At 38.6% G+C, this 12,791-nt stretch overlaps 1 protein-coding gene across 1 annotated transcript in view; it reads right to left on the bottom strand.

Moving 5' to 3' along the window:
- Positions 1 to 12,791, bottom strand: part of EYS (eyes shut homolog) — a 742,046-nt gene that overhangs the window by 34,024 nt on the left and 695,231 nt on the right. Inside the window, exons 42-43 of the mRNA XM_066180316.1 lie at positions 5,402 to 5,584; positions 27 to 193 (exon numbers count right to left, since the gene is read on the bottom strand). Coding sequence (XP_066036413.1) covers positions 27 to 193; positions 5,402 to 5,584 — 350 coding nt within the window. The remainder of the gene's footprint in view (positions 1 to 26; positions 194 to 5,401; positions 5,585 to 12,791) is intronic.

Raw genomic sequence — 12,791 nt, 5'->3', positions numbered from 1 at the left:
TCCTTCTGAAGGAATTACTTTTTTACCTTCAGCCAGCCTTTCTGGAGATTTCTGCCGAGATGGATGACATGAACATTGAGTGTCAAATCAAGTGGTTTGCTGATGATTGTTGCTGTGCCAGAACCTAGATTGTAGCTATATACCACTCTCCCATTACGGAGGCCTAACTCCAAGAAATCATCTCCATTCAGACCTAAATAGACAAAAAAAAAAAAAAAAGGATAACTACTTATTTCAGGATTTAGTGAACACCAGTGTGTAAAATACACTCCAAATCCACTGAGAAATTAGCAGTTTAGGAAAATTTTAGCCAGGAAGCTTATGAGTTTACTATATATTTCTAATATTCTCGGCTTAACTTGTAAGACTATTTCCAGTATTCTTGCGGATTTAAAATAGAAACTGCAGAGATTTAAAACATTTATAGGATTTTTGATAGAAGATGCTTTTCATACTACAGTTAAGTGAGTGATATCCACAAAACCTGTCTACCCTGGTGGATTTAGCAATCCTTGCTTTTCCTTCCCCCTGGAAGACAAATAAATTTTCAATTTCCTTTAAAATCTATTAAAAAAAAAAAAGTTAATATTTCAAGTTGCATGTGAGAACAGGCCCTGACTTCATCCTATTCCAAGAAGCTTTCAGCTTTCATTATAGGTGCTTCAAGAGCCTCAAAACCAGAGAGCACCTGCTACTCTGAGGCAAGGGTAGTAACAGGTAAAAGGCACTGAAGAAGCTCTAGCAGCTTCTAGCTGAAGCTCTTTCAGCTGCCCTTAATAGCACCTGGAGCCTTTCTTGCACCTGCCCCTGATTTAGGCAGCTCTAGCATGTTCATTGATGGAATTTCCTTAGTCAGCCAAGTGCTTTAATTCTTTAAGCCTTCTTAACTTTCAGGTTAGAACTGACTGATTTGCCAGTTTGCAGTAAATAACTTAATTTCTTTACATTTAGGCCTGCAAGCTGTAAGTGTTGTTTGTGCTTTTAGTAACTATAGTGTAAAATCTTATTTGAAGGATTTTAAGTCTGACATAAAGCCCATGAATAAGAGTTCAATTCCTGGACCTATTCCTGGTCATCCAAATAAGCACATTTTTACACTGGCATCTTTAAAGAGCATTCAGTCTCTCATCTCATGCAGGCAAGGGAGGAAACACCATTGTTTAGAGAAAACCTGATCAACTTGTTTCCTTTTATCAACCCCAACCTTTCTTTGTGTATGGTAAAAGAACCAGGATACAAACAATGATGAAAGTGAAGAATGTTCTCACTTGTGTCTTAGGATGTCCTGAACTGAAATTCAAAGCCATCCATTTCTTTTTACAACTCTCCTGTGAGTTCAAGCAATTCGGTGCTCAATTTCATGCCTGTACACTGTATTTTATTTGATATTTTCTTCTGTTTTCATAAGGCTGTCTTGTTTTGTATTTCTTTCAGGAAAGGTCTCTTCTATTTGTTCCTCCAGTGTCACATCGTGGCCCTCATTTCAAATAGTGTTTTGATGCCACTGTCTCAAATGCATGGGAAATTTTCTTCATTTGCAAAAGATAAAGTAGGCTTTTCCCTAGGAAACAAAGCTACTTATATTCTTGTCCCACTGAAGGTCTGCACACAGCTGCTTCACAGCCAAAACTGTGAACAGCCATATTCCCCTTATTTCATATTCTGGAAATGAATCTGCAGTATACTGTGCTTTTTCTAAAGAGAAGATTGTTTCTTCTATAGAGTTACTATTCTGATGCAATAGGAATCTATAGAAAAAGAAAAGTAAATCCTTATTCCAAAGAATATAAATCCACTGCCTCTGTAGATGTATAGAATGCAAACACTATTCATTTTTTATTACAATGATTTGTTCATGATTTATTCATAACTGAATGAAATCCCATTGCTTTCAGTTACACTGGCAAATTACCAATGAAGGACTTCCAAACTGAAAATAACAATTCTTTTTTAAAAACCTTTACTAAAGTTTCTATTTTCAGCAGTGCCTACAATGTACTTATGTCATTTGACTGGCAAAACTAGGGGAAGCACATTAAAGACAAACTGTTATTTAAAAGAGTTTCTGATTTTTAAAAATGCTTTTTCAGAGTTAAAGTAAATTAAAGAAGTACAACAGTGTTAGCACTCTACAAAACTAACTTGATAGTGAAGATAGTCATAGAATCATAGATAGTTGAGGGGTTGGAAGGGACCCTAAAGATTATCTAGTCCCAACACCCACTTCCATAGGCAGGAATACCGTTGATTAGATGGAGTTGCTCAAGGTCTTATCCAGCCTGGCCTTGAACTCTGTCAGGGTTGGGCCAGAATAAAATAATGTTCATAGTCTGCATAAATGAGACAGCTTTTAACTTTAGGTATGTATTGGGACAGAATTTCATAGTAACTCACAAGATGTTAGCTATGAAATCGATGCCTGTGGTTTGGGCAGAGACAACACTGGACAGGAATCAGGTAGGGTGTTGCAAGAGAATGTTAACTACAAGAAATGGGATAAAATGGAGAACAGGGAAAATGCAAATTAAGTATTAAAAAACACTTCCTTACTGGAAGATCACTGGCTGTGAAAACCCTCATGCTTCTCCTGTTGAGAGCGTTATTGTTCAGCACTCAATAAATTGTTAAAACAAGAGCAGCTTCTTTGTGAAATAAGTGATATTCACTTGGTAAGAAACTGCTTTCTGGTAGTTAAAATGTGGGGTGCTCAGTCTCCCCAGCCATTTAAACTAAGGAGAAAGTCGCAAATTACCAACAGCATTTTACCATCACCTCATTGTTCTGTGTTTGTCGAGCCTTGCCCTTGGCAGGTGCGCCACTGCCCACCCATTGTTCGACATGGGGATGCAGAACTGCCTGACTGCTGTAACACAGTGCTCACACACACACATAAATGATATGCAAAGTAATAAAAAGCCAGGTTTCTGCCTAACAACTGCATAATAAGCCCAGAATACTAGAATTCTCATTAATAAAAATGACACCAGTAAGACACCTTTTTAAAACTCAGTTCAGCCAAATACGATTCCAAGACCTACATTCCACAATAACTTCTGACAGCACAGGGTACACCTGCAGGCAGGCCTTTTTGAGACAAATTTTAGTGCAATGTATCTTTTATATTTAAGGAAATCTTTTGTGTGTTGTCTTTTGATTATTGTAGCTGAAAAAGAATCAGATTATTTCATGCCACTGGTGTTCTACATTTCATATTTGCATTTTCTACATCCTGAATGAAGACAGTGAATTAATTGTTAGAATTTTTGTTTGGTTACCTTTCCTACAATTGGAAATATTTCAAACAGGTGTTTGAAATTCTGTTCCCAAGGCTGCAGAAACATGTCTGAATGAGGTGGTTCATTCTTGTGGTTGAAAAGATTATCCTAATGATTTCTTTGGGTTCATATTACAACAGAGCTCCTTATAAAAATTCAATTATGCAGACGCTGGCTTTTGAATGCTGTTTTCTGAATGATTATATGGAAAGGGTTTAAGTAATTTCAACTCTGTGCACTGTTTCTGCTCAGCTACCCAAAAAAGGACAATGTTTTGTTCACCCACAAAAATTAATAATCAGTGAGTGCAAGGAGAGGTTGCCTGGGAGTGAATGGTGACTGTCACAGGAATAAAATGTAGCATGATGAGCGTTCTACCTGGATGAGATAAAATAATGTGAATGTAGTTCAGTTAGCAGGATCAACCAGGTTTGACCATGTCTTTCGCTGAAGTTTGGGAAAAAAACTTAGCAAATTCTGATTTCCACACATTCAGAAGCAGAGTTATGTTTTGGGTTTAAATCCATTCAGAGTGGTTAATACCAATTTGTGCTAGGCTAATTTGGGTAATCGGCCCAATAAATTAAGTACCAGGGTCTCACGGCACACTAAAGTGCAGTGGATCAGCTGACATGCACTAGCTAAATTTGACAGGATCTTTGCAAATGAAAAGTAGCAGACTTAATTATATCATAGGCAGATAAACTGTTGAGCTGTTCTACGCTAACAAGTTTTAGTTTGCATTTCAATACAATAACAGTCTGACTCCTGTAAGTCTGCCACAGGGAGAAAGGGGAAGAAGCCTCAGAGGGTACAGGAATTTAAGTAAAGAAATTAAATAGAAAGGAAGACCTAAGAAAATATCAAATGTATTAACATAGCAAATGAGGGATACCCTGTGTCACACTGATGTGATATATTGCAATTGTTTTGTTAGTTATATATGTAATTGCATACTGCGATTTTTTTAGATATATATATAACTGCAAAATGCCTCCCCAAAATTAATTTTTAATAATGCATTTTGGGAGCTCAATATCTTAAACCAGCAAAAAATAATTTCTCTCCTCCTTCATTCCTCTGAAGCATTAATTTTCTGGTACTGTTCAGCGTAAGTGTAGGTTTCCCGCAGGTCAAGGGCTATATCTGCAAAACTCGTGGTGTTTCAGAAAACTCATGTGATGTTTCAGATATGGTAAAACATCTACTATATTCTCTACTACTATACTCTATTATCTCTCTAGTCTACTCTATTGTCAGACCTAAATCACTCTCCTACTGCAATGGGTTTAGACCTATTACCCAGCCTCCCCCCTAGGCTCCAACAATCCCATGGGACAGCTCCAAACCCAAATGTTAGGTCATACTCCAATTGCAGAAATGATTAAGGTAAAAAATAAGTTACTTGCTTCTTATGAAGAATCTATGATCTATGACTGCTTTATATCTGCATCAAATTATATAAAATTTTTTTCAACTTTCATTAGTATCATGGCTTCTGTTTGGAGTAATTCTGAGATGAACAGAACACAAGTAGTATTACCCGTGCCACTCTGATGCCATGCAGCCTGCCACGGAGGGGTGCTGTGGAGAGATACCTTACGTATTTTTAAAATCTTATACAAATACTCTAAGTAATTCTACATAACCTGCCTCTCAGCTGTGTTAATCAGAACAAGTTAAATGCTTTGCTACACAGACTGGCTCAACTTACTCATAAGTTAGCTTGCATTAACTGGCATTGAGAGATCTCAGGGTTGATGATCTCCTATTTTATGTAAATAACACAGAATTCAATGATCAGTGATGAAATTTATGTTAACAACTGAAAAAAGGAGCCTTGACCTTCTGGTTTCCATTTATTGTGTTCAGAAATATACTACCTCAGATTAACTGTTGAATTCAATTACTGGAAGCAATTATATTTCTCCTTAATAAAAAGAAACATTTATACAACCTGATTGATTTCTCTGTCTTTACAAAACATGTTTGAAGAGATTATTTTCCCACTAGTGGCATTATATCTTAAATAGAATCAAGAAAAACCTATGCATGTTTTTATCCCACTTTCTCAGTAAGTATTTGAAAGCTTGTAAGGAAGGATAAGTGATACAAGTAAAGCTTACCTTGGCCCTTCTGTCCAGTGAAAAATATCAGGTTATCTTGTAAAGCGGAGTGGTGGTTTGCCAGCTGAAATTTCAAGCGAAATTCATAGTAGAAGGTGATGTTTGGGATTGTAGAATAAGCTAGGAATGAGGTATAGCCAAAGACATCTGTTCCACTGAAACTTGGTTGAGTAATATTAATAGCTGGATTTAAAAGAATAAATTCAGTGTCAGAGCAAAATGTTCAGCATACGTGTTTACAAGTTATATGTCCTAGTCTGGTTTAGAACTTAAAAGCTTATAAATAAAACTAATAATTTGATATGTTGTAATATTTTACACACATGCAGATATAGTTTGGCTTTTCTCTGAGGACAAATATCTTTATTTTTCAGCTTTTGTAAATGGGCTTATTCTTAAAAATGAATTGTTGGCAACTACTGCCATCTCCTGGATTCTAGTTAACATTGCAACAAATAAAAGTACACATTTACTCAAGACTCAGACGAAAGAAAATACAGAAAGAAATTTTCCTGTTAAAAGAAATGCCATCTCTGACACGCATTTGAGTGAAAGTGAGTACAAGGATGTGCTGAAAAGGTTATGGAATAATTCACAGGTAGAGGAAATAAGAAAAAGAAGCATCATAAAAGTATGAATTTGCAGCACAATGAATAGGACCTACATGAATTACAAATAAAATCAAGTCTGTACATGTCTGTACAGAAAACAGAGCGCTGGTGCTAAGTACCCTCATGGCCCCTAGGGCTGGCACCCAGACTGCTGTAGTCTGCTCCTGGAGCTGATGCTCAGAGATCACATAATGCTTGTATTGACAATATGGCTCAGTAAAAACAGGAGAAAGAGGAATGACAGCTTAATCCTGAACGACTGGTTATGGGGCTGGATTTAAAAGATTTGGGCAGTTACCTCCAACCAACCTGCGCACCAGACATGACTGGATACAGCTTTATTAATGAAGGCAGTATGAGGGATTGGGGGAGGAAGGAATACTAAACTGCACCATGCCCAAACCAGATGGGGAAATGCTAGTAAAGAATTATAATTCTCCCTAGGTAAATCTATATTAGCCTAAGTACATCTAAGCACCTCATTGCTTACAGGGTGGTGGAAACAATAACTTGTAATTGTGAAAATGTCATCACTACCTCTAGAGTGTGGAATCTGTTTCTAAGTTTGCAGCCTGGGAAACCTGCCGTGTTGGCACAGATGTGGCAGACATTGCCTTCATACCTACATCTGAGAAAAGACGCAGACACAGGCATGGCAAAACTTTTCTAGCACAGACTTGGAATTTGCAGCAGGACAGAGTGTACTGGGCCATTTATTAAGCACTACTCAACACATGTGGCACATTATACCTTGCTCTTAATCTTAAATGGGAGCCAGGAAATTTCCATATGAAACAGTGGTTTTGTCCTGATCAGAAGGACACTGGAAATGAGTTTGACCGAACACAACCTCAAGCCTGAGACCTCTGTGAGTCATGGAGAGCATTGGAAGCAAAATGCAACTCCCTCATATTTAAATCTGATAGTTTCAATCCACCCATATTCTCTTAGATTACTTGAACATGACTGGAGGAGTCTCAAATTCTGTATTTTTGCTAACTCAGGAAAATATGACACACAAACAGCTCCTTTAATGCAAAGCATTCTTCCTTTTTTTTTTCTCCCCCCCCCCTTTTTGTTTGTGTCTTTATGTTTATTTAATAAACCACAAAATATTTAAGAGATAAGAAGATTTTAAAATAAAGGAGTCCTTTGTGTTTATTGTCTTTTCCTGCTTCGATTTATAACGGGAAAAACAATTTCCCTCATGTATCTTCACAGAGCCAGGTAATTTGGTTTGCTGGCAGAGATCACTGAAGAATCTATTCCTGACAAGCTATTCTTAACAGGGAATAACTCTTCATCCCCAGGATGAAATATGCCACTGTCTCAGCTGTTTCCTTGGAGCATTCTAAGTGGAGAGTTATTTTCTTGCCTTTCTACTTGCTTCTTCCAATATTACATACAAAGCTGAATTGAAGATAGACATCTATGTCGCCAACCATAGAATCATAGAACTATAGAATGCTTTGGCCCTTTGTCAATGTAGCAGCTGACCACTTAATGTTGCATTTTATGTAGAAAAACCAAGCAAATTTAGGGTATGATTTCATAAAAAGCACCTTCCTTATACAGGACAGGTGAAGAGTATTCTAAAATGCTTATTTCACCCTACCAAGTAAAAAGGTAGCATTGAGTTGTAAGTCAGAGTAAAGTATTTCAGACTTCTAAAGATAGGTGGGCTGAAGTCTTTCTGCTCTGTATCCTGAAACCTCTTCTCATTCTGCATGTTCTTTGTCTCTGGTCTCCATCGCCATCAAAGCGAAAAGGTTGTGAAGTTCTGAACTCATTCTCTATGAAATCAAGGAAGCACTCTTTTTTTTCTGATTTTAAAGACTAGTAAGCCTAAGACACTCAGAAACTAAATAATTTGCACAAAATTGAGCACAGTTTGGAGAACATGGAAGAACAGAATATAGATCTCTGAACTCCAGGTCAGAACACAGTCAATAAACATTCTTTGCTCCCGTATATCCGAGCATAGCCATTCTCAAAGCATCTGACGAGAACCAGTTCTCCAGAGTAATGTCTGTCTTTGGCTTCTTGAGCATCTCCTATCAGCTCTTTAAGATCTTTTCATCCAGTTTTAACTGTGCCTTTTGTTGGAACCATGAAGTATGTTCCATAATATATCAGCATTACAGGGACTAAAGACATCCCTGCCTTCCTTCGGTTCCTTAGGTGGTAATGGACACCACCATCGAATAGCTTTTGGGATCAACAACTTGTCCAAGGATAACAACAGAGTAAGACAAATCAGTGATATAATTACCAAAGTAAAAATAACAGTAAAGCCAGTACAACACTAACAGTGGGCTAAACTTAATATCTGAGCAAACAAAGACTTACATAACGGTAGCTTATCAGGAAGCCAGCAGGAAGCTGGGCATATTCCTGCAAAGGAACAATTCAGACCCACAAACAGATATAGAAAATTTCAAATTCTCTGGTTGGACTGTCTCTATTTACTGTTGACTTGCAAAGGCACTACTTGCACTTGTTAACCAGCTGCCATATCCCAGCTCTGCTCCCCCCTGTGCTGGTCCTTCCCTGTGCATACACGGTGCTTGGATCCAAAGTGATGTGGTGCACGAGCACCATATGGAGCTACACCCCCATTAGGCATGTAGTCCTGAAGGAGAATCACACTTTTTAAGGCAATAGGAGTCCCATGGGCACTTTCAACGAAAACCATTACGAACTATTTTGGTTTACTTATTCATAGTTTTCTCCACTGTACTGAAGAAGTTTCTCACACAGTAGAAGTCAGATGCAGTATGTCATTAACCACCCTATTCTTAGCAGGTAGGCACATGCAGAAAGTGTTTGCAAATAGTCCTCCCTATGCTGGTCTCTGGAGAGTAAAATGTATTTAGAAATGTTACTTAGTACTGAGTCAAAAACTTACATTTCTGGCTAGCTTAATCTATCTAGCTTGATAGCTATTCCATATTTTACCTCTCTCTGAACTGACACTTATAGATTTTATACCACATTCTTAATCATGTTTTTTCTCCACACCAAGTATTGTTTGCCAAGAGATCTTTATCCAATTACATAAAAAACCCTGAAAAGTCATCAGTAAATGTGCATCAGTGCATGAGATTCATTTCATGCAATGACCTTCATTAATTTGATTTTAATGCAGACTAGTTTGCCATACTTGTACATATTTTTAACTTAAAAATTGAAGAAAAAGGTAATAACCATGTATGAAAAATACAATTATTGGCAAAATCATGTGAAGCAAAACAGCTCCTCCTTTTTTTTTTTAAATTCTCTACCTTTTCATTTTAAAGATATTGAGCCAAGACTACAGGAAACTGCATAATCTTTTCCTTGAAACACAGTCCTTCTAAACAGTATTTGTAAAATGTTTGAGGCTCATTGAATAAGCAGAGGGCATAACTAACCTCTTTGGTATTTTTTTTCTTTTCCAGTTGGGACATCATCCAAACTGATTTCTACTCTTGCTCTTGCAGTCCACAGTCTGAAGTGGTAAAGAACAGAGATGTGTCCCAACATCTTTGGTTATGAGCCTTGCTCACACACTCCAAATTAACACTGTGACTAAAATACACATTGCTCTGACAGAGGACTTTATCAACTTTTTGTCCTTGACCTTGTTCTGTCTCTCTGCCAGTAATATGTCATTCATCATTCTGCTTTTCTGCATTCCCAGTGTTGAACAAGTAATAATGCATGATAAGTCCCATTGACTCACAAAAAAAAAATGACAAATTATCCCATTATATAAAGGTATCAATATGGTTGACTACTTACTTCCCTAACATTTTATATCTCAACGGAGCTGAGCACAAAAAATCAGAGTTAAAAAAAATCAACTATAGTTTGGAAAAAATCTTAAAAAAATGAAGAGAATTAAGTGACAAAGAAAAAAGAAAATAATGGTTTCGTTATATTTGAATTTTCTGTTACGAGTAAAAATTAATGTTCCTTCAGCGTTGACTGGCAATACATATTGGACCACAGCTTTAAAATACATTGCAAAAACCAAGACACATTAAAGGGGTAGAAAGACATGAAGACTTCAGGCTACAGAACTGCAATCAGATTATACACTTTTTTTAGTATTAACACTGACTAACTGAGAACAGTTACCAGCTCAGTATCTGACTCCAAGATCAGCAGCCATATACAGTGTGGGATGAATAGTATAGAATTCATATTTCACAGAATCACAAAATTACAGAATCATCAAGGTTTGAAGAGGCCTTCACTATCATCCAGTTGAGCTATTAACCCAGCACCACCATAATCACCATATCCCCAAGTATCACATCCAGATGCCTCTCAAACACTCCCAGAGATGGTGAACCCACCACCTCCCTGGACAGCATATTCCAATGCCTAACCACTCTTTCATTGGTATTTTTTGGGTAATATCTAATCTGAATCTTCCATGGTGCTATTTATGGCCATTTCCTCTTGTCCTGCTCCTTGGCAGAAGAGACTGACCCCCACCTCACTACAGCCTCCTTTCAGGTAGCTCCATAGAGCAATGAGGTTCCCCCTGAGTCTTCTCCAGACTAAACAACCACAGTTCCCTCAACTGCTCCTCATAGGACCTGTTTCTCAAACCCTTCAGTAGCTTCATTGTCCTTCCCTGGATATGCTCCAGACCCTCAATGTCTTCTTTGGTGAGAGGCCCAGAACTGGACACAGGATTTGAGGTGTGGTCTCACCAGTGCTGAGTACAGAGGGACAGTTCCCGTCCTGCTCCTGCTGGCCACACTATTGCTGGTCCAGGCCAGGATGCCATTGGCCTTCTTGGCCCCCTGTGCACACCTGGCTCATGTTCAGCTGCTGTCAACCAGCAAGCTCAAATTCCTTTCATTTGAGCAGCTCTCAAGCCAATCTTCCCTAAGTGGTACACAGGGCTGTTGCAAAGACAAATTATTTTCAAAGACAATATTGAAAAATGAATGGAAATTACTACAAAGTATTGTACTTTACAGTCTTCCAAGCTGCAGTGGGTTGACACTAGCTGGACACCAGGTGCTCGTCATGCTGTGCCATCATTGGAACTCATGGGCCAGAAAAATTTAAGCTTCTGCTAAATTCTAAGAGTAAGATAGGGCTTGTCTGTGCTCATCCCGTGACAACCAGTTACTGTCATTGACAAAGCAGGCTTGACTTGGGGAAAAATTGTCAATCAAACGAGAGTAAGGTAATGAGAAATAAAACCAATTCTTAAAATATTTGCCCCCTCCCTTCCTTTCTTCTTAAGCTCAACTTCACTTCTGAATTATCTACCTCATTCCCTACGACTGGCACAGGGTGATGGAGCATAGGGGTTGTGGATAAGGCCTCTGCCTCTCCCTCCTCCTCAGTGAAAGAACTATCCATACTCTTCCCCCATTCCAGTGTGAGGACCCTCCCATGGGACACAGTCCTCCATGAACTTCTCCAACATAAGTCCTTTCCATGGGCTACACAGTTCTTCACAGCATGGCTTCTGGTGGGGTCACAGCCTGGGATCATCCATGGCCTGCAGGTGGATATCTTCTCCACTGTGAGCCTCCATGGGCTGGAGGGGAACAGCAGCCTCACCATGGTCTTAACCATGGGCTGCAGGTAACCTTGCCATGCAAACCCACTTTTCTTGCTGGAAACTCTGCAAAGTCCAAGGAGGAAAAGATAAGGGGTGCTAAGAGCTGCAGGGTGGTGCAGTGCCAGCTGAGGGTTCAAGGTGGTAGTAAAATACTCCTGATGTCTGGAAGACTGTTGTATCAGGAGTTAGTGATCCATTAATGGCTCATTCAGGTGTATGACTTTCCCTCCCAACCTCCAGGACTTATGGATTCATTTTATCTGTCTTGTGGCATCAGTAATCATGGAGCTATCAGAGTTATACTTTGGGAACTGAAATTTGAAATAATAAAAGTGATTTCACTGCTCAGAGATGAAAATATGATTCTCAAAAACTGCTAGTACAGCAGTGACATTAATAGTGTGTTTGTGCCTATATGTGTTTTTTGCAATTTTTATGACAATCCTCACATTGGAGGGATGGGGAAAATTAAGGCCCAGTGAAAAAAAATGACCCAGAAAATAAATTCCCTTAAACAATAAGAAGAGCAACCCTGATCAGCATTCCCTGAGGTCTTCTATCACTGTCCAGGAACGTTGCAATGCAGATTTTTTTTAGCTGAGGAAATTCCCTTTGGGCATCTGCTGTCACCAAACTGCACAACTCAGTCTGCAGACCCAAACAGCTCTGAAGGTGACATTGTGTGCCAAACATAGCTGCACAGAAACAATTCACTTGCAGGCTGATTTTCACTCTGCAGATCTTGAAGCAAGTGACTATTCCCACTTCAACACTTTGAAATTAATTTTATACATGGGGGAATACATCCCACAAAAAACCTGCTGGAATTCTTTAGGCTGTGAAACATTACCATGAGTGTTGCTCAGAAAAGTTTCAAGGAAGAACCTTACAGATTGCTGTGAATGCATGCTGTGAGTGACCCTTTTCAGGCTGTGTATTTTGCTAAATACAGTGTCACAGTTAGGACTCTGCCTCATGTTGTCACATATCTGAACATACATGAAATGAAACCTCTGAAGTTTGGTCTAAAACACTGGAAATGACACAATTATTCATTTTAGCAAATCACATGCCTCTGAAATCCTCCTCCCTTTAAATTTGCATTTGTACTTACAAAGTGCTTGCTTTGGTTCTCGGCTTAACAAAAGGCCTCATGTTAGGACCAACAGCTTCCCTGAAGAGCCCTGTTTCTTGTGCAACACAT

Source organism: Chamaea fasciata, unplaced genomic scaffold, assembly GCF_029207755.1.
Source record: "Chamaea fasciata isolate MVZ Bird 193981 ecotype frontalis unplaced genomic scaffold, bChaFas1.0.hap1 SCAF_3, whole genome shotgun sequence".
Classification (NCBI taxonomy): domain Eukaryota; kingdom Metazoa; phylum Chordata; class Aves; order Passeriformes; family Sylviidae; genus Chamaea; species Chamaea fasciata.
This window is presented reverse-complemented; position numbering and strand designations above follow the sequence as displayed.